Here is a 23657-nt window from a genome sequence, read left to right as displayed (position 1 = left end):
GCGTCCGACTCTTGATCTCAGGGTTGTGAGTTCAAGCCCTGCATTAGGTGTGGAGCCTACTTTAAAAAAAAAGAAGAAGGTGGGTCTTTATATGCTGAGCTGGAAAAATGACTATAGGGTATTATGAAGTGAATAAAACAAATTGCATACTAATATGTATGTCATGTTTCCATTTAAAAAATAAATGCATGTTTAGATAAATGTAATGTGCATATTCTCAGGGGGAAAAAATCGAGAAGAGCATGGAGCAAAGTGTCAACAGTAGTTACCTGGGAATGGGGGGAATTCTACTAAGTACATAATTTTGTCCATGGTGGAATTATGGGTACGACAGACCCAGATCTGTTCATCCCACCTGGGATACTTGCCTTGCTCCCCAGCGTAGGCAGCACCAGCCACTGCTCACGCTGTTCCCGTGATTGCAAAGGCTGGGGACAGTGCCACAGTCCCCTCAGCTCCTAACAGTTCTGATGGCCTCAGCACCCAGAACCCACCTGACTAGAGGGAGTCTGCCTAGAAATGGGGGGAGGTTAATGCCCCATGGGGAGGAGTCAAGAGAGATACACGGGAGTGGGCAGATAAGTAGCTCACTGTCCCCCATGTATCCCTACCCCGTATGCCCAGTACTACACTCCGTGTGATGGACAGTATGAGATCCAGTGGTTTCACACAGCCTCCCCAGGGACATCCCAGGAAGCTGAGCAACCAGCTTGAGTGTTCTTGTGAAGCCAGGCCAACCTCGGTAATATTCCACCTTGAATCTGTTCTCCCTTCTTTTCTGCCTTACTTCTCTTCCCCCACTCTGGCTTCTCTGGTACCGTGCTCTCCAACGAAGCACTAGCTCATTAACTTGGCCTCAAGCTCTAGGAACCCATACAAAGCCAATGGGTGGTTTTCTACTTGGTTAATAGTTTTTCTTTAAACATTTTCTTTAATTAAGAGCCCAAGCATTTCAGTGGATGAGACCCTTGAGGCAGAGAATCACCACCAGGTGAATTTAACAAGATGGAAAATCTACCCAGATTAGCATTTCCAGGTAACTTCCGTTCAGGTACAAACCGGTACTGAAATTCCAAGAGCATGCTCAATGCACTTCAAAGAATCCTGTTGCAAGGGTTGGATGATCCTGTTTTCCAAGATGGATTTGGGGAGCCTGAGTGTAAACTTCTATCCAAAGCCCTGGGAGGGAGGTCAACTATCAAGCAGAATCAACGCAGAACAGACCATGAGTCTGTTCTGACATCGCCAGGGTTTAGATGCAATGGTGACATCGGAATTGTCCGCGATCATCTCAAGTCCGTCAAAGAAGGAGGAGGAGAGCGAAGGATGAGAAGCCAGGACAGCAACCATGGGAAGTCAGGAGGGTGGTGTGGGTGGAAGAGGGGGTGTGAGGCTCTTTCAGGTTGTCAGCCCTTGGGATCGAGCTCAAGGAACAGGGCAAGTAAAGCAGAGTTGTGTGGGAGACCACTCGGACTCCCCCAAAATAGGAATACTCGTAAGACAGCAGTCTGGCCTCGTCCGCTTGGGTTGTTATAACAAAAATACCATAGACTGGGTTCTTTGTCAACAACAGAAATTCATTTCTCACAGTTCTGAAGTCTGGAAGTCCAAGGTTAAGACACTGGCAGATTTGGGGTCGGGCGAGAACCCCTTCCTGGTTCATAGATCTCACAAGGCAGAAGGGCAAGAAAGCGCTCAGGCCTCTTTTATAAAAGCACTGATGATACCTCCTAATACCATCACCTTGGGGGGCAGGATTTCAACACATGAACTTGGGGGGACACAGGCATTCGGTCCATTGCACCATCTATGGCAACAGGACAGGGAAGCTATACTCAAGTGTCCCCCAGTTGCCTCTCGAGCCCTAGTGTGGTTTCTCAGGACCCTGTGGCCTGATTTTCCAGGAAGCAGTGACTTCTCCTTCCACATAATCACTGCTTCTCTCTGCCATGTGCCCAGCCCAACGGACTCACAGAGAGGAAATGTCTGCCCCTACCGGCGGGTGGTCCCCAGCACCCACTCATCCACTCTCCTCACTCCAGATCTTCTCTTCCTCGTAGTGGTATCAGATCTCTCTTGTCCCACCTATGGCTGAAGCAAGAGGTGAGATGATCACCGGCAAGTTAATACTTTACCATTCCCTTATTTTTTTAAATTATTTTTTTAAAGTAAGCTCTTGGCCTAAGGCGGGGCTTGACCCCACAACCCCAAGATCAAGAGTCACATGCTCTACTGACTGAGCCAGCCGGGTGCCCCACTTTGCCACTCCTTTTAGCCCCTAGTCTGTTTTCTTTTAAAAGCTGTTTTATAATGAAAATTCTCTAATAATACAGAAGAAGGGAGACTGTATAATGAACTTCCTCGTACCCTTGGGCAGGCTTCAACATTATTAGCAGGATGGCCAGTCTTCATTGCATCCGCATTCCCAACCATCCCACCCTCCTAGTGGGTTATTTTAGAGCAGTTCACAGACATTGTATTATTTTATTCATAGATAGTTCAACGAGCCCATAATCTTTAAATTCCAAGTTATTGAGAAGGGTGCTGAGCAGATGGACAGAGGAAAGGGCCCTCAAATGACCTGGAATGCCCTGGCATTTCCCAACCATTCACCTCTGGCCCCGGTTTGCACCCCTGCCTCACCAAGAGTTGCGTGTTGTTTCCTGTTCAGTAACTGAGCCACCTTTCCAAGTCTGGGCAGGGCAGTCCATCCCCGTGTGATTTGTGGTGAAAGTAGAATTCTATTCCTTCTGCAGGAGCTGAAAAAGTTCAATGGTTGCTTTCCGTGATCTCCGGGCACGGGCTGTGACACCAGCTCATCCATCTGGCCGCTCTCACCAGAGATCTGAGTTTGGAGATGCACCATGGCACACGGGAGACCTGAAGGAATAGCAGGTGGCGGGTGCTTACGTGTGAGACCGAGATGGAGAAGTAGACATAGATCAGACTGTGGAAGTCTGGGTCGGCCACGGGAAGGGCTCTGGGCTCTATTGTAACCTGGCATCGGCACCTGGTGCGATAAGATGCAAGCATTTACAAACTTACTGGCTGTGCAAAATTTCTGCCGTGCAGAAAACAGATTAGAAGGCAGAAGAGGGGCACCTGGGTGGCTCAGTCGGTTGAGCATCCAACTCTTGATTTCAGCCTTGGTCATGACCTCAGGGTTGTGAGATCAAGACCCACATCAGGCTCCACGCTGAGCATGGAGCCTGCTTGGGATTTCGTCTGTCCCTCTCCCTCTGTCCCCTCCCCCACAGTCTCTATCTCTCTAAAATAAATAAATAAAATCTTTTAAAAAAGAATCGAGGGGACTTGGTGGCCCTAATTTGTAATTCTTCTAACAGCTCCTCACACCACAGTCAGACATCAGCGTTGATTTCATGATGCCATTGCTCCAAATGGATGCTTCGGTGGTAATAATGACAGCAGTGTAACAGTAACACCACTCGGACAGTAAGAATAACGACAGCTAATGTTAACGTAGCCCTTACTATGTGCCAGCCTCTGTTCTAAACATTTTACCTATCTTCACTCATTTAATGTCCCCAAACATCCTACAGGGAGGTGTGATTGAGATTATCTCATTTTACGGATGAAAAAACTGAGACAGAGTCAGAGTCAATGACTTGCCAGATGTCACGTAACATCCCCACTACATCCAATATGAACTTGACCCCACAGTCAATCCCTGGTGCCCTCTTCAACTTCATTTCACACTGTTCCCCATGCAGTCCCGTGTCAGTCTGCTGACTCACACACAAATGGAGCCCATTCTTCCCCTGGGCCTCACACACATGGTTTATGGCTTTCTCTTCTTCCCTCACATAGCGTATGATTCTACTTATCTGAAATGTCCAGAATAAGCAGATCCACAGACGGAAAGCAGGCGTTGGAGGGCGCAGGGCTGCCCGCCTCACCTGGCCCACAGAAAGTGCCAGTGGCTGTGAGCACCCTGGCCAGATAAAGCCCTTTGCCCTTTTCCTTCCCACCCTCTTCTGGAGCCTGGTGTATCTCCCAGAAACAAGGAGTTCTGCGAGGAGGAAACGTTTCTACGAAGGGATCTGAGCTTCCAGAAGAAAATGACTGTTTCACCACGGGCAAAACAATAGGGAAGGTAGAAACACCCCTAAAGTCTGGCCACAACACGGATAAACCTTAAAAACATGATGCTGAGTGAAAGAAGCCAGGCACAAAAGGCCACACAGCATATGAAATGTTCAGAATAGACACATCTATGGACCCAGGAAACAGACGAGTGGCTGCCAGGGGCCAGGGGGTGGGGGGTGGGGGGGATGGAGAGCGATGGCTAATGGGAACAAGGTTTTGGAGGGACGTTGTTGAAAAGGTTCTGAAATTAGAGAGCGGTGAAGGTCACAGCTCCCTATAAACATACGAAGTACCACTGGATTGTACACATTAAAAAAGGTCAACATTACTGCATGTGATTCATGTCTAAATGAACATTAAAAATGAGTCCCTCTGCCCCTCCCCTCCTCTCTCTCTCTCTCTCTAAAATAAAAAAATGTTAAGAAAAGAAAAAAAAGAAAAAGAAATTTCAGGGGAAAGAGAAAAAAAAGAGATGGAGGATTGAAAGAGAATAAGGGAGGGCGCCTGGGTGGCTCAGTTGGTGAAGTGTCTGCCTTCGGCTCAGGTCATGATCTGGGGTCCTGGGATCGAGCCCCGCATCAGGCTCCCTGCTCAGCGGGGAACCTGCCTCTCCCTCTGCCCCTCCCCCGTTGGTGCCCTCTTTCTTTCTCTCTCTCTCAAATAAATAAATAAAATCTTTTAAAAAATACAGAGAATAAGAGACATATCAACTAAATGCAATATGTGAATACTATTTGGATCTTGAGTTAAACAAAAACTGTAAAGAAATAAATTGATGAGAAAATTGATATTTTAACACTGTGGATATTTGATATGAAGAAATTATTAACTTTCTCAAGGGTGGTAGCAGTATGGACACGTGGTTTCAGTATGTTTCAGAAATACAGATTAAAATATTTATGGTTGAAAAAATACAGTGTGTGGGACTTTTTTTCAATTGAATTGTGCTAACACACCTGGTTTCTGGGACACATTAATTTCTTGATTCTCCTCTCCTTTTTCAACCCTGTCTTGCTCTATCGGAAATTAGTTTCTTCTTGGTTTTACTTGTTTTCTGTCTGTTCCCCCACAAGAGTAGCAATCCTGTCTCTTGCATATTGCCACATCCCACAGGGTTAGCATAGGACCTGGCTTATATTAAGAGCTCAATACTTATTGAATGAATGAATGTCAATATAGGTCTTATCATTGCTCTGGTCCTGAGTTCCAGGTCCACGTTTCCAGCTGTCAACTAGACAACGACATCTACACCCAGACCAGATATCTCTTCGACGATGATGGTGATGATGACAGAAACTAACTGTTCTATAGCACTGGGTGAGGCCAGCACATACATTGATTCATTCAATAATAGCAATTACCCTCTGTGATCCCATTTAACAGAGTGGGAAGCTTAGGCCCCAAGAGGTCATGTGGCTTGCCCAAGGTCACACACCTGGTCAGTGACTGCACCAGGGTTAGAACACAGGCTCTGGAAGCTTACCCACCAGGCTTGACTGCCTCTCCTTACTTAAGACTGTAGCCATTCTCCTAAGCACTAGGGCTCACCATGTGGGGCCACCTCAGACTTCTGCCTCCCCCCTCCTCCCCACTCCCCTCCTGCCCTGGTCTTAAGGTCAGGCTGCAGCCCAGTTCTCCAGTTCCTCAATCCTTGTCCCTCTCAGCCGACACTAAGTACATCTTTGCTGCCTTGAGGACAAAACTGCCCCAATCTGGGCATACATTATTTATTCCTTTACTCAGTATGGGCAGCCACTGGGTTCAGCTCCAACCCTCCCAGCTGTGGGAACTTAGCAAGTGACTTAACCTCCTGCAGTGGGTTGAATGATGCCACCCTGCCCCCAAAGATACTTCCTTGTCCCAATCCTGGAACCAGAGACCTTATTTGGAAAAAAAAGTCTTTGCAGATGTAATTAAGGATCTTGAGATTAGATCATCCTAGACTGTGCATGTGGGCTCTAAATCCAATGACAGGTATTCTTACAGGAGACACAGAAGAGAGGACAGACACACATGGAGAGGGCCACCTGAACACAGAGGCAGAGTCTGGAGTGATGTGGTCACACACCAAGGATCCCCGAGGCTCAAAGAGACAAGGCAGGATCCTCCCAAGAGTCTTCAGATGAGCACCTGGGCGGCTCAGTTGGTGAAGCGTCTGCCTTCAGCTCAGGTCATGATCCCAGCGTCCTGGGATCGAGTCCTACATCAGGCTCCCTCCTCAGTGGGGAGTCTGCTTCTCTCTCTACCTTTCCCCTCTGCTCGTGATCTCTCTCTCTCTCTCTCTCTCAAATAAGTAAATAAATAAAATATTTGGGGGAAAAAAAAAGAGTCTTCAGAGTGAGTCTGGTCCTGCCAACACCTTGATTCCAGACTTCTGACCTCCCCAACTGTGAGAGAATAAGTTTCTATTGTTTTAAGTCACCAAGTTTGTGGCAATTTGGTATATTAGCTACAGGAAGCTAATGCCCCTCCCTAATTCTCACTGTCCTTGATTTAGGACAGGGATAATCACATGTCCACCTCATTGGATTGTTGTGCACAGATCTGACTTCTGGTTTTAGCACTTCCCAGCTGCTCGGCCCTGGGCAAGCTATTTGACCACTCTGTGACTCAGTTTCTTCATTTGTAAATTAGGATAATAATATTTCTTAGGATGTGGTGACGCAGTTGTTCTAAAACCTTCTGGTCTCAGAGACCCTTTTCCAAGGGCACTCTCAAAAACTATTGAAGACTCTAAAGAGATTTCATTAAGTGGGTTATATCTATGGATATCTACTGTAACTAGAAATTTAAACTGATTTTTAAAAAATATTGATTAATTCAAAACCAGATACATTATATTTTAACATGCATATTTTTAATAAGAAACAACTATGCTCCCAAACAAAATACCGAGAACAGTGGCGTTGCTTTGTATTTTTGCAAACCTCCTTTATGTCTAGCTCGTTGGAAGAGGGCAGGATCCTCACATCTGTTTCTGCACGTTCGATCTTATTGTGAGATGCTGTTCTGTGTCAAATATGCCAAGAACATCTTGCCTCATATCGATATAAAGCTGGCAAAAGGGACAACCTCACGGAGACCCTTTGGGTACCCTTTGGGTACCCCCAGTGGGGGCCCCGCTCTGAGAACCGATGGAGTACAGATTAAATGCAGTATTTATTTGTAAAGCACTTAGAATTAAATATAAAATAGATGTCCAATACATTTTCAACTTAATTTTTTTTTCTTTTAATCAATAAGTGCCAGGTTGGTGGGGGCTTTACGGCTGTAAGGGCGTTAAAGTTTTTTTGTGTTTTTTTTTTATGCCTTCAAGGAGCTCCGAGGCTCATGGGGGAGGTGTCTGTGATCACACGGTTAAAACTCAGCGTGTGAGGAGCAGTTCTATGGGAGAAGGCAGCGGGCTGCGGGAATGCAGAGGAGGGTCCCTAAGCCCTGCGTGGCGGATGGGAAGGGTGGGAGGACTTGGTGGGTTCGGGAAAGACTCTCCTGCGGGCGGGGTGTCTGATGGACTAGGGCATTTAACCAGGTCAAAAAGACAGGGGGCTTGGACAAGAAAACTCGCGGTGCCGGGATCCAAAGCCCGGCCTCCCCTCCTCTGTGAAGCCGTGTTTATGTCACAAGGAACTGCTAATGGACGTGGCTCTGAGGGCGGGGCAGCCCGGCGGCTTCGGGGGCAGGGGACCCCTCCACCCTTCCTTGTGCCCCTCTCGGACGCCTGTACTGGAGCGCAGGGCCCGGCGCCACCAGGTCCGCCTGCGACTGGGTCTGCGGGCTGGGGGGGAGGAGGGGCGGAGGTTGTCCTCGCTCTCTCCCCAGCATGGTCCCCATCCCCGAGTCCACCTCTCGACCCCTCCATTCCTCTCCAAAGCAGAGGCTGCCCTCGGCTCAGCGAAGCGTCCAGAGACCAGCGTCCCCCGCCCCCTCTCCTCCCGGCTAGCCTCGACCCCTCCCCGGCGGGAGTGGGAGAGGAGGAGCCAGGACCGGGTCGGAGGAGGGGGCGGCGCGCCCGACGCGCGGGGGGCGGCGAAGAGGAAGGTCCGGCGGGTGGAGAGGGGGTCGGGGCAGGGGGTGCTGCCTAGTCGGCGGGTCGCGGTGCGGGGCCCGCGGGGACCCGGGCGCCCTCGGGCGGCGGAAGCCGGGCGCGCCCCTCGCCAGGCCGGGATCGGGGCGGGGCGCGCGGCATCCCCGCGGGGGGAGCCGGTCACCCGGTCTCGCCGCCGCCACCAAAGTTTCCCGGAGGAGCCGCGGACGCCCTTCCTTCCCCGGCCCCGGCCGCGGGGGCGACCCTCGGGCGAGAACTGTTTCCGAGGGCGACGGGCCCCCTCTCCAGCTAGACCCCGCGCCTCCATTGCGCCCAACTCGGATTCCCAACTTGGGAGGCGCCGCGGGCCTGCGCACGCGCGCCTTCCTCGCCGCCGCCGCCGCCTCCTCCTCCTCCTCCCGCCGGGGAGCAGGCTCCGGGCCGAGCCGCGCGCCGAGACTCGCCCCCCGCGCGCCGCCCTCCGGCTCGCGGTCCGCCGCCCTCGCCCATGCGGACGCCGGCCGGTCGCCCGGTGCGCCCTCGCCCGAGGGCCAGCTGAGCGCGGACCGCCGGCGGCGGCGCGAGGTGGGCCCGGCCCGGCGCTGCCCTCGACAGCGGCAAGTTTGGGAGTTGCACTAGTTTGCGGGGTGGGGGAGAGGCCGGGCGGGGGGCCATGGAGGAGGACAGGGGGTCGTCTCTGGCGGCCGAGTCGGCGCTGGAGAAGAACGTGGCGGAGCTGACCGTCATGGACGTGTACGACATCGCGTCGCTCGTGGGCCACGAGTTCGAGCGGGTCATCGACCAGCACGGCTGCGAGGCCATCGCGCGCCTCATGCCCAAGGTCGTGCGTGTCCTGGAGATCCTGGAGGTGCTGGTCAGCCGCCACCACGTCGCTCCTGAGCTGGACGAGCTGCGCCTGGAGCTGGACCGGCTGCGCCTGGAGAGGATGGACCGCATCGAGAAGGAGCGCAAGCACCAGAAGGTGGGCAGCGAGCGGCCCCAGTCTGCCCATCCGGGGAATGGGGCCGCTGGAACCTAAGGGCCCTTCAGCATCCGGCAACTGGAGGTGCACACTCTGTGTATGCAGGGACTAGATGAGAAGGGACCCGAATGGATGAAAGAGGGAGGGAGGGAGGCCCCCGGCCCTTTTTTGTCCAGGCAGCGCCACCTGGCATATACCACTTCAGAGATTAAGGGCAGTTCTTTGGAGTCAGACCTGAGTTCCAGTCCCACCTTTACGATTTAATAGCTGTGTGACCTTGGTTAAGTTATTCAATCTCTCTGTGCTTTATTTCCTCACATGTCAAATAGTGATAGTAAGACCCACCTGATAAGAATTGTCATATATCTAAAGTGCTTAGATAATATTATTTTCCAGAAGTGAAGTAAGCCCTTTGCTCTTCAGTGTTACCCAAGAAGACGTGACATTAAGCCCCTTCTTCTCACCCCAAAACCCCTCAGAGCAAAGGGGATATGACCTCCAGCCACAGAGCTCATTGACCCCCCCCCTCAATCTCTGGGTTTCTATTTGCAAATTGTTTCCCAGGGTTTCTTCTAGTTTATTAACCTGAGGTGCTTTCCTCTCCTTGGTTTTATCTTTAATCTTCGCAGAACTCTGCGAGCAGAAACTATCTTCATTTTTACCAATGAAGAAAATTGGCGGGCGGGGGTGGGGGGGGATTTGTCCCAAGTTAGTGCTGAGAAAAATCCCAGCCCCAGTGGAGGTAACTCTAGTGCTGCTTTCCTGATTTGGGGGACGGACATGGCTTGGGGCAAGTTAAAGCTAAGCCTCTGCCCTATGAACAAGAATCCCTCCGAGCACATGAATCAGGGCCTCCCTACTGGGCTGGGAGTCTAGACAAGGTGCCTGGGGAAAAGGAAGTGGGAGATGTGTGGTTTCCTGCCCCAACCTCAGCCCAAGGAAGATTCTGTCAGACCCTTTAGACAGAGAATAGGAGGAAACGCCTTTCCTTGGAGGAATCAGGGTGCCTGAGTGGGCTCTGGCTTGCTGTGTGGCCTCAGGAAATACACTTGGCCTCTCTGAACCTCCCTGGCAGGCCATAACCTATTGTTTTTCAAGGAAAATAGCCCCCAAAGCGGCTGTGTGTTAACCTGGGGGCAGAGCTGTGAGTGTTTGCAAGGTTTGACAGTGTTTGTCCTCACAGGTCCCTGTGCCCTGAGGTCAGGAAGGAAACTCAAGCTCCCAAGTGTTAGGCAACATTTCCAAGATCACACTGAGAGCTTGAAAATGCCCCAGGCTTGCAATTAATGTCAAGTTCCCTGGAGCAGGGACTTTGGAGCTAGATGGCCTGGTTTCAAACACTGCCACTGTGTGATCTTAGGCAAGTCACCTCGCTTCTCTGTGCCTCAGTTTCCTCAGCTGTAAAATGGGGATGGTAATAGCACACATCTCGTGGAGTTGTGGTGGAAAGGGTTGGTTAACTTATATAAAGTGTTTGGGACAGAGCCTGGCCCATTGTGAGGGCCTTACAAGCATTAACTGTTATCTTTAGGACTTGGGGGGCTTTCAGTGAGGAGTTCATAGACACCCTACCCCTATCTCTGGCACCCCTTCTCCTACCCCAGACCCCCACCCCCCATCTCTCTTAGAGAGTTGGGGGAAGGGATCTTTGAAATCCTCTCATGTGGCTGCCTCTTATTAACTGGGGCCAAGGGGCTTAGGCCAGGTCACTCAGAAGTCCTGGCACCTGGGTCCCCACCCTTGGTGTTAGAGTTCTGCAGCAGCTGGGCTGGGAGACACCCTTGGGAGCCATCGGAGGCCAGCAGGCCTGGAGTCAGATGGAATTCCCAGCCAGCTGCACTTGTCACTTCTGGAACGCTATCAGCCAGGAAGTAAACCCCAGCGGTTCAGAGCTGGGCCTTGTTTGTAAACACTGAGGATGAGCTCTCATAATCAGAGGACAAAACCCTTTTCCCATCCCAGCCTTGGTCTCCTTTTCTCTGTATTCTTAGGATCGAGAGAGACTCATCTGATTTTTTTTTTCTTGTAGTCTCAAAGGCTCTTCACGGTGTTATTTCCACAAAAATCTTCTGAGCATGTCCTTGGTCTTATCAGTTTGTCTGTTCATTCCTCCTTCCTTCCTCTGGCTCCCCCCCTCCTTCCCTCATTCTCTCTCTCTCTCAGCACACATGGCTCCAGTAAAGCATGCACCCTGTCTTCCAGCAACCCCTCCCCCAAGCACACCCCCAGACTCAGTCAGTTCCACTCATCACACAGACTCAGACCACAGTTTTAACATGTTCTCTCTGGTTACTCAGTCTGCAACCCCGTTGACGGGCCATGGCATGCAAGGTGCCTTCCTAGGTGACATGGGCAGGGCAGAGATGAGGGAAGCTGGATCCTCATCTCAGGGAAGACAGGAAAAATACAAATAGGCTTAGAAAGTGATGGCTGTGCAGATACAGTTGTCTATAACGTTAACAGTCTATTTTGTTCATTTACTCATTCAACACGTATTTATTGAGCACCTACTGTGTACCAGGCGCTGTTCTGGACACTGGGGAGACAGCGGTGACCACAACAGATGAGGTTTTTGCCCTCATGGGCCTGACTGACTGACTTTTTTTCTTTCTTTCTTTTTTTTTTAAGATTTTATTTATTCATTTGACAGAGAGAGAGACAGCCAGCAAGAGAGGGAACACAAGCAGGGGGAATGGGAGAGGAAGAAGCAGGCCCCCTGCTGGGCTCGATCCCAGGACTCTGGGATCACGCTCCAAGCCGAAGGCAGATGCTTAATGACCCCCAGGGCAGCATGCACCCCCCCAGGCGCCCCATCATGGGCCTGACTTTCTTTCTTTTTTTTTTTTCTTTTTTTTTTTTTTTTAAAGATTTTATTTATTTATTTGACAGAGAGACAGCCAGCGAGAGAGGGAACACAAGCAGGGGGAGTGGGAGAGGAAGAAGCAGGCTCCCAGCGGAGAAGCCTAATGTGGGGCTCGATCCCAGAACGAATCACGCCCTGAGCCGAAGGCAGACACTTAACGACTGAGCCACCCAGGCGCCCCTGGGCCTGACTTTCTAGTGCAGTGCTGTCCCATAGAAGAATTATGTGGCTTGCCCCATTAATAAAAAGACACAGACGAGGTTAATTTTAATAACATACATCAAACCCCATCTATGCAAAATATTATTTCCACATGTAATCAACATAAAAAATTATTTCTTATTGAGATCTGGTTGATACGTAACATGCTACTAGTTTTAGGTGTACAGCATCATGATTTGATATTTGTGTATATTGTGAAGTGATCACCACAGTAAATTTAGTTAACGTCCTTCACTACACATAGTTACCCCCAAGATTATTAAAGAGATATTTTGCATTTTTTTCCTATGTCTTTGAAATCTGGTGCCTTTTAAACCCTTATTGCACCTGCCAGCTCAGCCCAGCCACATTTCAAGTGCTCAGCAGCCACGTGTGGCTTGTGGCTGCTCTGTTAGATGGTGCAATGCTAGTGTGAGGAGATAGGGTTTTTTTTTTTTAATTTTCAGCTTATGATAAGTGACATGAAGAAAATAAAACAGGGAGCTATGAAGGAGACTGGCCAGGATGGGGGTCTAATAGATGGGGCAGTCAGGAAGGCTTCCCTGAGGAGGTGACATCTGCGCTGAGATCTGAATCAAGTGTGGGTGCCCTCCACAGAAAGAGCTGGGGATGGGGCATTCTAGGCAGATGCCTCTGCAAGTGCAAAGGCCCTGAGGTAGGAACGGGCTTGGTGTGTTCAAGGACCACAATGAAGGGGGCACCTGTGTGGCTCTGTCGGTTAAGCATCTGCCTTCTGCTCAGGTCATGATCCCAGGGTCTTGGAATTGAGCCCTGCATCGGGCTCCCTGCTCAGCAAAGAGCCTGCTTCTCCCTCTCCCACTCCCGCTCCCCCTGCTTGTGCCCACTTGTTCTCTCTCTCTCTCAAATCAATAAATAAAATCTTTAAAAAAAAAAAAAAAGGGGGGCGCCTGGGTGGCACAGCGGTTAAGCGTCTGCCTTCGGCTTAGGGCGTGATCCTGGCGTTATGGGATCGAGCCCCACATCAGGCTCCTTCGCTATGAGCCTGCTTCTTCCTCTCCCACTCCCCCTGCTTGTGTTCCCTCTCTCGCTGGCTGTCTCTATCTCTGTCGAATAAATAAATAAATTCTTTAAAAAAAAAAAAAAAAAAAGGAACACAAAGAAGGCCCATGTGGCTAGAACAGAGCAAGTAAGGAAGAGAAGTGGGAGGTAAGATTGGGGAGCTGCAGGGGTCTGATTATACTGGGCCTCGTAGGCCAGCATACGGAATTTGAAGACGGGAAAGGAAGTAATCAATCAGGGGTGACTTCCTGGAAGAGCCTTTTAGCTGGTATGGAGGCTAGATTAAATTCGCTGTGGTCAGCTCAGAGGCAAGAACCACACCACCTCCCGCCCCCTTTTAGGGGCAGGGAAAGAACCCCTGAGGGTTAAAGTCTGTATTCATCTCCTACTGGTGCCGTAACAAGTTAGCACAGCTTACTGGCTCGAAGTGACACAAATTTGTTACGATAATGCCGAGTAGGGTATGTATGGATCCTATCAATATGGATAATGCTGGGTAGAATTCTGGAGGTCAGAAATCACACATGGGTTTCACTGGGTTAAAACCAAGATGTCGGGAAATTCATTCCTTCTGGCAGCTCTAGGGGAAAGTCCACTTCCTTGCCTTGTCCAGCTTCCGGAGGCCACCCGCACGCCTCGGGTTTTGGCCCCTTCCTCCATCACAGCCGGCAGACTACCGTCTTCAAATCCCTAACTCTGACTTCTCCTTCTGTCACCACATCATCTGACCCCCCTTTCACTGATGAGGACCCTGGTGATTACACTGGGCCCACCTGGATAACCCAGGTGACTCTCCCCATCTCGGGGTCTTTAACAGAATCACACCTGCCAAGGTCCTTTGCCATGTAGGGTCACATGGCCTACAGCTCCCAGGGAGCGGGATGTGCGGTCAGTTACACTTGACCATTGCCCCCCGGGGCCCTCTGTGCTCAGCCAGGTGGGAGCAGAGAGGAAGAGCGTGGGAGAGCCTGCCTCTGCTTCCAGGCCACACCTGCCCATGGGAAGGCCACATGCCCACTCCATCATTCCACTCTCTGGTCCTGTCCTTCACCTCGCCTGGTGACCTTGAACCAGCTGTGCGAATACTTAGTTATTACCTCTCATTTCCCCGCTGCAGCAGGCTTCCTGACAAAGGAGATGGGGATTTAGGAATGTATTTAAAAGATGAACGGAGGCCGTGTTTATCCGGCCACCTGGGCCGGCTTGTGACAGGCTGTGGGAGGAGTAGAAACCAGCAAACACATCTTGAGCATTTTCTGGGTGCTGGGCACTATTCCAGACATTGACATAAGCCTCATGACAGCCCTCGGAGGTAGATATCACACTGTTTTCCACATTTCCAAGGCACCCAGAGATTGAATAACTTCTGGATCAGCTAGTAAGTGGCAGAGACAAGATTCAAACTTGGGTCAACAGGCTCCAATATCTTTGCTTTTTAAACCAGCACTGTGTCTCCCAACGGCGATTGTGCTATGTTTAGTTACTGGTTTTACAAAAGACTCCCCCCCCCCTTTTTCTGGTAACAGCTTTATTGACTATAATTCGCATACCATATAGTTCACCCATTTAAAGTGTCTAATTCAGTGGGTTTTGGTCTGTTCAACAGAGTTGTGTAACTTCCACCAGAATCATTTTTTTTTTTTTTTAAGATTTTACTTATTTATTTGAGAGAGAGTGAGAGAGAGCATGAGCAGGGGGAGAAGGAGAAGCAGACTCCCTGCTCAGCGGAGCTCGATCCTGGGACCCAGGGATCATGACCTGAGCTGAAGGCAGATGCTTCGCCAACTGAGCCACCCAGGCGCCCCCTGAATCAATTTTAGACATTTTCATTACTTTGGAAAGAAGACCCATGCTCAATGAGCAGTCACTCCTCACTCCCCACCAACCCTCCGGCCCTAGACAAGCGCCCGTCTGCTTTCCGAGTGTGTGGATTTACCCGTTCTGGGTATGTCCCTTCAGTGGGGTCATACACGGTGTGGCCTGACTCCTTTCACTGGGCATCGTGTTTTCACAGCGGATCCATGTTGTTCATCAACTGATGGACCTCTGGGTGGTTTCTGCATGTTGGCTCTTGTGCATAAGGCTGCTGTGAACATTCACATGCAGATTTTGGTGTGGATACTGTGTTTTTGTTTCTCTTGGGCAGATCCTTGGATTGGACTTGCTGGTCATGTGGTAACTGTTTAACCTTTTAAGGGGTTGCCAGACGGTTTCCCATGGTGGCTGTACCATTGTGCACACTCACCACCAAGGCCTGAGGGTTCCAACTTTTTCATATCCTCGTCAGTATTCTGTCTGTTTCTTTGATTACAGCCGTCCACAAAATGATTTCAATAGACTGATCTTAGTCCTCGCATCAGCCCTGTGAGTCTTTATATTATGGCTCCCGCACTAGGGGAAACTGAAGCTCAGAGTTGTAAAGTGAATTGGTTGCCCAAGACCCCTTGAAGAGATGCCAGTATCAGACATACAAGAGTACTGGGGGCAGGTGGCATCCCCAGGGTCTTTGCAGCCTCTTTCTCCCTTGGGGACAGTGGGTCCTGACTCAGGGTCTGTCCACCGATCAGGGCTGTGACTTCCCCAAAGAGGCTGGGCATGTCGGGGCCCCATGGTGCAGGGCTGCTCATCGCGCGCTCTCTCTGTCTAGATAGTTACAAGGTACAGTTGCGGCTCTTAAGGCCGTTCTAACCTGGTCGGGTCCTGAAGCACAAATGCAGGCCTTGCCCGGATGAGGGGCACCTCCTATTTCTTGCAGAGTTGCTGCATGGACTAGTGCTGGCCCTGTTCTCGGTGCGCCCACCCTCTTGGGGACAGGAACGCCCCCAAAGCCCAGGCAGGCCCAAGCCACTCCCGAGGGTCGGGGGGTGAGGCGGCTGCCCTAGGCAGGCTGTGACTCCCTCCGGCGCATCACCTTCACAGGAGCTGGAGCTGGTGGAGGACGTGTGGCGGGGGGAGGCGCAGGACCTCCTTTCTCAGATCGCCCAGCTGCAGGAGGAGAACAAGCAGCTGATGACCAACCTCTCGCACAAAGATTCCAGCTTCTCCGAGGAGGAGTTCCAGAAGCATGAAGGTAAGGGAAGGTCAGGAGAAGGCTGCTCCCGCGGTGACTGTCGGCACGGGGGGTACACAGTGGACAAGACAAGGCCCTGGCCCTTGTGAAGCTTAGGTTCTAGCGTGGAGGGGCTAGACGATGGGTTGTAAACAAGTAGATGGCACGGTTCCAGATGGTGACCAGTGCTCTGGAAGAACCCGAACTGGGGGATATGATATGATGGAGGTGGTTTGGTGGGGGGGCTTCATTAGATACAGTGATCAAGGAAGGCCTCTCTGACAAGGTGACATGTGAGCCCTAATGAAGTGGTGGAGTGAACCATGCACGTATCTTGGGAGAGAAGCAAGTTCAAAGGCCCTGGGGCATGAGTTTTATAGGAAGCCAGGAAGGCCAGTGTAACAGAAGATGTTCGAGGCCAAAGGTGGTTAAAGATGAGGTCAAAAGGGTCAGCAGGGGTCAGATCACATACCACTTAGAGACCAAGGTTTGGATTTTATCCTAAGTGTGCTGGAAAGAGATTTGGACTCCTGCCAGGGGCATGCATTGAACAATGAGCAACCCAAGATAGTAAACCAGATCAGAATGGCACTGGAGCCCCCGAACTGTCATTCATCCTGCAAAGAGTTATCTAGAACATTCACTCCAGGCCCTCTGCTGGTTTTGGGGAAGGAAAGACAGACATGGGATTTGGTCTGGGCCCCGTGGGCTGCATCAACTCTGTTGTCCCCCACAGCCGCCTTCCCAATCAGAAGCTACCTGTTGCCCTGGGAATCTGAGACCTCTCTCTTCTGTTTGAAGAAACTCCCTGGGGCTTCCACACAAGCCCCCTCCTCCCACTGGATGGGATGAGAGATGGGCTTGCATGGGGGCTGAAGTTCAGAACCATAGTTACACCTCTGTGAGACTAAAGTAGCACACTGATAAGGACTGTAGGGACCAAGAAAAGAGGAAATTTTGATCCAGGTGCTGGAATTCTGTTTTCCTTTGGGTTTCCTTTGTTGGCATGTGATCTGTGCAAGGGGTGCAAAAGTCTTAGTGGTTGTAAGCATTGGCTGCAGAGCCAGGCTGCCCAGGAGTGGATCCTAACCCAATACTTACCTCCTCCTAAGTGACCTTGATCAAGTCACTTGACCTTTGTGCGCCTAAGTTGCTCCCCAGGTAAAAATGGGAGAAATAACCGTATGTCACTCATAGGGTTGTGGTAAGGATTCGATGAATTACTCTCCGCACATGGCTTAGATAGTACCCGGTACGCACACACAGCAAGTGTTAGCCACTATTACTGAGGTTTTGGTTATCTAGTCCAGCTTCCTTATTGAACAGATGAGAAAAATGAGGCTGAGGGAGGCACAATGAGGTGCCCAGGGTCACAAGCAAGTTAGCGGCGAAGTCAGGATTGGAGCTCAGGTCGGCTGACATCAGTCCCCTGAAGGAAGGCTTGTTATCTCTCTGGGACCCCTTGATCTGGGACCGCCAAATGGGCCACTGTGATAGTCAAGTGCCCAAGTGCTAATGATTCCAGACAGAACACTGCTCATTCATTGACCCTTTGTAAATGCATTTATCACTGAAGGGCTTGCTGTCTGCCCGGCGCTCTGGACCACCAGGCTGGAGGCTAGAGGCACATGCTAGGGCCTGAATCTCTCTGGACTGCCGGGCTGGAGGCTAGAGGCACATGCTAGGGCCCGAATCTCCCTTCCACGATGGCAGAAGAGCTCGGCTAAGGAAAACTATTTTCTACTTACTAACACTCTGATACCAACTGTGTGGGGTTTTTCTCCCCCAACACCAACCAGTTTCCCAACTCTCCAGCCACCAATAATTTAATTCAGTTATGACACCGTCCGCCCCGGAGTTAACATCAGACTCCACAGGTTAAGGGATCAGTCCGATGAGACTGTCCTGACTTCAGGTGTCAGTTGGCAGGTCACGGGTCCCCAGGATACTCACTTCTGTCTAACTTGGCTATAAAGTCAGAGGTTCCCACAATCCCCCTCTAGCTCCCCCTCCCCCCACAGCAACAAGCTCAATACTTTCTGGAATGGCTCATAAAACTCAGAGAAACACTATTACTGGCTTAGGAAGGATACAAAGGATATTATAAAGAATACAGATGAACAGCCAGATGAAGAAAGGTACATAGGGTGAAGTCTCTGGAAGGGTTTCAAGCTCAGAAATTTCTGTCCCAGTGGAGTTGGCGTGCAGCACCCTTTGTGCACATGGATGTAGTTATTCATCAACCTGGAAGCTCTCTGAACCCCAGAGACTGATGGAGGTTCCATTATGTAGGCACGAATGATTAAATCATTGGACGTTGGTGATTAGCTCCACCTCCAGCCCCTTCCCCCCTCCCCAGAGGTGAAGGGTTAGGGCTGAACGTTCTAACCCTCTAATCACTAATCACGCAGTTGGTTCCTCTGGCAACCAGACCCCAAGCTGAAGCTCTCTAGGGGGACCACCACGAGTCCTCTCATTATCATAAACTCAGATATGGTGGAAAAGGGCTTGTTATGACAACAAAAGACACTCCTCTCACGTCTATTAGGATATCACAAGAGTTTTAGGAACTCTGTGCCAAGAACGGAGGTCAAGGACCAAAACATATATACTATATATATTCAATTCATATATATCATTATATATATTCAATTATATTTTTCTTTTTCTTTTTTTTTTTTAGATAAAGACTTAATTTTTATTCCACAAACAGGAAATATAGAAGAAGATTTTAAAAGAGGTAGAAAGTGGTTATTTGAATGTAGATTTGGGGATGTACTTTTTTTTTTAATAATAATTTTTTATTATATTATGTTAGTCACCACACAGTATATCCTTAGTTTTTGATGTGGTGTTCCATGATTCATTATTTGCGTATAACACCCAGTGCTCCATGCAATTATATTACGTTATTGTATATAAATATATGTATTTCTTATTATATTGCAGTATTGCAATGGCATAATGTACATAGTCCCTTGAATGAAGGCAAAAAACAGAACAAGTATAACAAAGCAGAAAAGGAGTAGATTGTAGGATGGGAGATTTAAACCAGTTATGCTGGAGGTTATATTAGATGTAAATGGACTAAAAGTTCTAGATAAAGACTTTCAAAAAAGATTTTAAAAATTCAACCACATGTTGTTTCTAAGAGACCTCTCTCGTAAAAGTTGAAAGTAAAAGGCTGAGAAAAGATGTACTGTGCAAACATTTATATGAATCTAAGACAAAATAGACTTTAAGGCCAGGGTCACTCTGTAATGATAAAAAGTTCGGTTCATCAGGAAAATATGACTTGCAATTTCTGTGCGCCTAATAATTTAGCCTCAAAGTTTATAAAGCAAAAGTGAAGAGAAATATGTCCAGAGTAGGCAAATCTACGGACAGAGAGTAGATTAGTGGGTGCCAGGGGCCGGAACGAGGTCAGGAAGGAGGAGCGATGGCGAACGGGTATGAGGTTTCTTTTGGGGGGTGATGAGAACATAGTGGTGACGGTTCCACAACTTCGTGAACATATGAAAACCCCCCAAACTGTACACTTTAAATGTAATTCAAAAAGTGGACAGAAATAAAAAGAAAAACACATCCACAAACCCAGTAAATATCTAGAATGCGACCAGTGGATTAGTAAAGCCATGTCCACGTGTGAGGGGAGGAGAGGCCAGCCCCAGCCCCGCAGCTCCTGGCCCAGTGAGCCCAGGCAGACGCAAGGCAGGCAGACGACCTGGAGGGATGAACCTTCTCCAGCAGGTGGACGTAAGCAGATGAAGATAGTTGCACACATGGAACACCTGCCCGGGGGCCCCAGAACTAGATGCAGGTAGAAGCGAAATTTGAGTTTCTTCCCTCAAAAAAATGGCATACAGCTGGAAAGCTGAGTAGCAGAAAAGTGCTTGGGCGTCTTGGTTAACGTTCCCGGTCAAGGAGACCTTGAGCCTGCAGTTCTACAGCTGCAGCCCGTGTCCGGCCTCAAGACTCGAGGACACGGATGGCGGTTTTTCCAATGTTTTACTTTCTAGAAAAAAAAAAAATAATGAGAAATAATTTTTCAAAGTAAAAAAAAAAATGCATTCATGTTATTATTATTATTTTTTTTTTTTTAGTCAGACAATGCAAAAGTGTTTATGGTGAAAAACTTGGTCTCCCTTCCACTCCTGATTCCTGTTCCCAAGCAGTCTGCCTAGAGGCTGCCCTGGAAACCCCTTCCTCTCTTTCTGCAGATTTTCTGTGCACGTTCAAATGTACATATTTACACAAATGCAGAAGGAGAATATCCTTTTTTGCCTCCTCACAAATGGTAACATAGTCTAGACTGTTCGGCACCTTGGTTGTTGGGTGTTTTGTTTTTGTTTTCCTTTTTTAAGATATATTTTTATTTTGGAATAATTTTAGATTTACAGAAAAGTTGCAAAGATAGTAGAGTTCCCACAATGCCCCTCGCGGTATCCCCTAATAGTGACATCTCACATTGCCACGGTCATGGGTCACAACCAAGGAACCCACATTGGCATGTTACTATTAACCAAGCCACAGACTTTATCTAGATTTCACCAGATTTTAGGTCAATGTCCTTTTTCGTTCCAGGATCGAGTCCAGGATGCCACATGGGATACGCAGCGCACCTTGATTTTTTTCACTTATATCTTGCAGAATTTCCCTATCCATATAGATCTGTTTCTTTCTTTTAAGAACAGTAAGGCAGGGCTCAGTGGCTCAGTCAGTTAAGTGTCCAACTCTTGATTTCAGCTCAGGTCATGATCTCAGGGTCCTGGGATCAGGCCGCGTCAGGCTCCGCGCTGGGTATGGAGTCGGCTTAATATTCTCTTTCTTTCCCTCTGCCCCTCCCTCCACTCATGTGTGCCCTCTCTCTAAATAACACATTAATTAATTAAAAAACAACAACAACAACATGAAGGGAGTAGAGCATAGGAGTTAAGACCATGAACTCAGAGGCCAGATTTCCTGAGTCCGAATCTGAGCTCCACCAGATTGCACTTGGGGCCAGATTAATGACCTTTACATAGATCGATTTCCTCATTTGTAAAATGTGAATATTATTACAAGGATTAAATGAGTTAATACATGTCAAGTGCTTAGCCCTCAGTAAGCACTAGATAAACATTTGCTGTTACTTGTTTTATAACAGCTTCATAGAGATGTCGGTTTGCCCACTTTGAGTCTACCATTTGGTGGCTTTTAGGGGATTATCAGAGTTGTGCAGCCATCCCCGCAATTTTAGAACGTTTTTGTCACCTTCAAAAGAGACACCATACCCTTTAACTACCACTGCCCAATCCCTCCCACTTCCATCCCTCCCCCAGGCACAAGCAACCTCTGATCTACTCTCCGCCTCCGGAGATTCGGAATCCACTAACGTGGTCTTCCGTGTCTGGCGTCTCTCACCGAGCGTGGTGTCCTCATGGCGCGTCCGCATTGTAGCCGGTGTCAGTGGTTCATTCCTTTTTGTGGCCGAACGATAGCCCATTGTGAGGACAGGCCACGTTTTTTGTTTATCCATTCATCTGTCAATGGACACTTGGCTTGTTTCCAGCGTTTGGCCATTGTGAATAGTGCTGGTATGAACATTCCAAGTTCTTGTGCAGACGAGTGTTTTCGGTGCTTTGGGGTGTAGCCCTGTGAGTGGACTTGCTGGGTGGTATGGGAACTACGTTGAACTTATCGAAGAAGCCACAGCCATCTTTCTGTGTGGGACGCTTCTGCAGGGCACCGTGAGGCCCCTGAGGGTGACCGGAGAACTCCCTTGCCGGCCCCAGTACCAGCACAGAGGCCCCGGGGGCCGTAAGCCGTGGCCCTGAACGCCCGGGGCCGCTCCGGTGCCCATCATGGGGCTCTGTGCGTGCAGCTCATTCCATGCAGGAGAGCTCTGCCTCAGCTCTCCAGAGCCCTGCTGGCTTACCGTGCAACAGCCCACATGGGCACCATCTGAGACACACTTAATTGGCATCTCGCGTGGGTCTGGCACCCAAAGGGTTAGCTCGGGGAGGCCTGGGCTTTCCAGTCAGCACCAACCCCCACCCGAGTGGAGAGACCGGGCAGATGCCAGGCATGCCTTTCACGGTTATTTTTATTTTGCACGGGAAACCATGGGAACACAGCAAGGACAAGGCATTTCTTCCACCTGCGAGAGGAACAGACATTGGGCAGAGGGGTCCCTTCGGGGAGGTGGAGCCCGCGAAGTTCGACTGTGTGCCAGGCACCACCGTGAGCCGTGTGGCAAGGCCTGGGGGCTGACTGCAGATATAGGGGCGCCGTTGTGAGGCGTGGGGTGATTGGGCCGGGAGAGCCTATTTAGGGGAGCCGACCGCGCGTGCAACAGTGATTAACAGGCCAATACGGGGCCCGGGGCACTGCGCTCAGAGCCTCCTCAACAGTCTGCTGTCTCCCGCTCCCTTCAAGTGTCCAGATTAAAAAGCACAACTCTGTCCCTTGTTTTCGGAAATCCATCTTGTCCGCTGGAGGGCAGCGAGAAAGACTACTGGTTAGCGCTCATGGAGATAAATTACCGGGATCGAAGCCAGTGGACCGGGGAGGTGGAGGCGTAGGGAAACGCTCAAGGGTCTGGAAACAATCCTCGGGCTCCGGACAAACAACTCTGTCACTGGGAGAGGAGGAAGACTGACGCCATAGCTGCTTTCTGAAGGGAAGCCTAGAACTGAAAAACACGAGGCAATGTGTTCTCAGAGACTGCTGGATGGAGCAGCCCTTTGTAAGGAGAACGTGCAGTGGAGTGAGGCGCACCTGAGTTCAAGTCCCAGCTCCACCTGGGGAAGGGGACCGACCGTTCCCATCCTCCGGTTCCTCACCTGTGACATGGGAGCGGCAACTCCGGACTCCCAGGATTGTCGAGAAAACAGTAATACAACATCAGACTCACAGCTGTCCAGTACGAGATGTCCCTGAGCGCAGTGACGTTGATTTTGTCCTACCAGTCGAACCGTACGTGGAAGCCAGGAGTGACTGGTGTGAATTTTAGCTCGGTAAAAGTCCAGCTGTGCTCCCTCACTGGGCCTTTCTCCATAAGCTGGCTGGATTAGTTCCTCGGGCTACTGTAACAAAGCACCCCAAACTGGGGGGCTTAAAGCCACAGAAATGTGCTCGCTCACAGATCTGGAGGCCAGAAGTCCAAAATCAAGGTGTCCGCAGGGCTGTGCTCCGTCCAAAGGCTCTAGGGGAGGATCCTGCCCTGCCTCGTTCAGCTGCTGGTGGCAGCCAGGGTTCCTTGGCTTATGGCTGTGTCCCTCCAGCCTCGCCACTGTCACACTGTCGTGTGGCCTCCTCTGTGTCTGTTCTGAAGCTCCCTCTCCTTCCTCTTATGAGGACACCAGTATTAGGATTGAGGGCCCAGCCTCATGCAGCGTGACCTCATCTT

At 49.9% G+C, this 23657-nt stretch overlaps 1 protein-coding gene across 4 annotated transcripts in view; it reads left to right on the top strand.

Moving 5' to 3' along the window:
* The first annotated feature begins 8788 nt into the window (after positions 1-8788).
* RILPL1 (Rab interacting lysosomal protein like 1) overlaps positions 8789-23657 on the top strand; it is a 41908-nt gene continuing 27039 nt past the window's right edge. For all 4 annotated transcript variants that reach the window (XM_026514731.4, XM_044389816.3, XM_044389817.3 and 1 more), the window contains exons 1-2: positions 8789-9113; positions 16138-16288. In XM_026514731.4, coding sequence (XP_026370516.1) covers positions 8805-9113; positions 16138-16288 — 460 coding nt within the window. In that variant the 5' untranslated portion in view covers positions 8789-8804. The remainder of the gene's footprint in view (positions 9114-16137; positions 16289-23657) is intronic.

The sequence above is a fragment of the Ursus arctos genome, unplaced genomic scaffold (genome assembly GCF_023065955.2).
Source record: "Ursus arctos isolate Adak ecotype North America unplaced genomic scaffold, UrsArc2.0 scaffold_34, whole genome shotgun sequence".
Taxonomy (NCBI): Eukaryota; Metazoa; Chordata; class Mammalia; order Carnivora; family Ursidae; genus Ursus; species Ursus arctos.
This window is presented reverse-complemented; position numbering and strand designations above follow the sequence as displayed.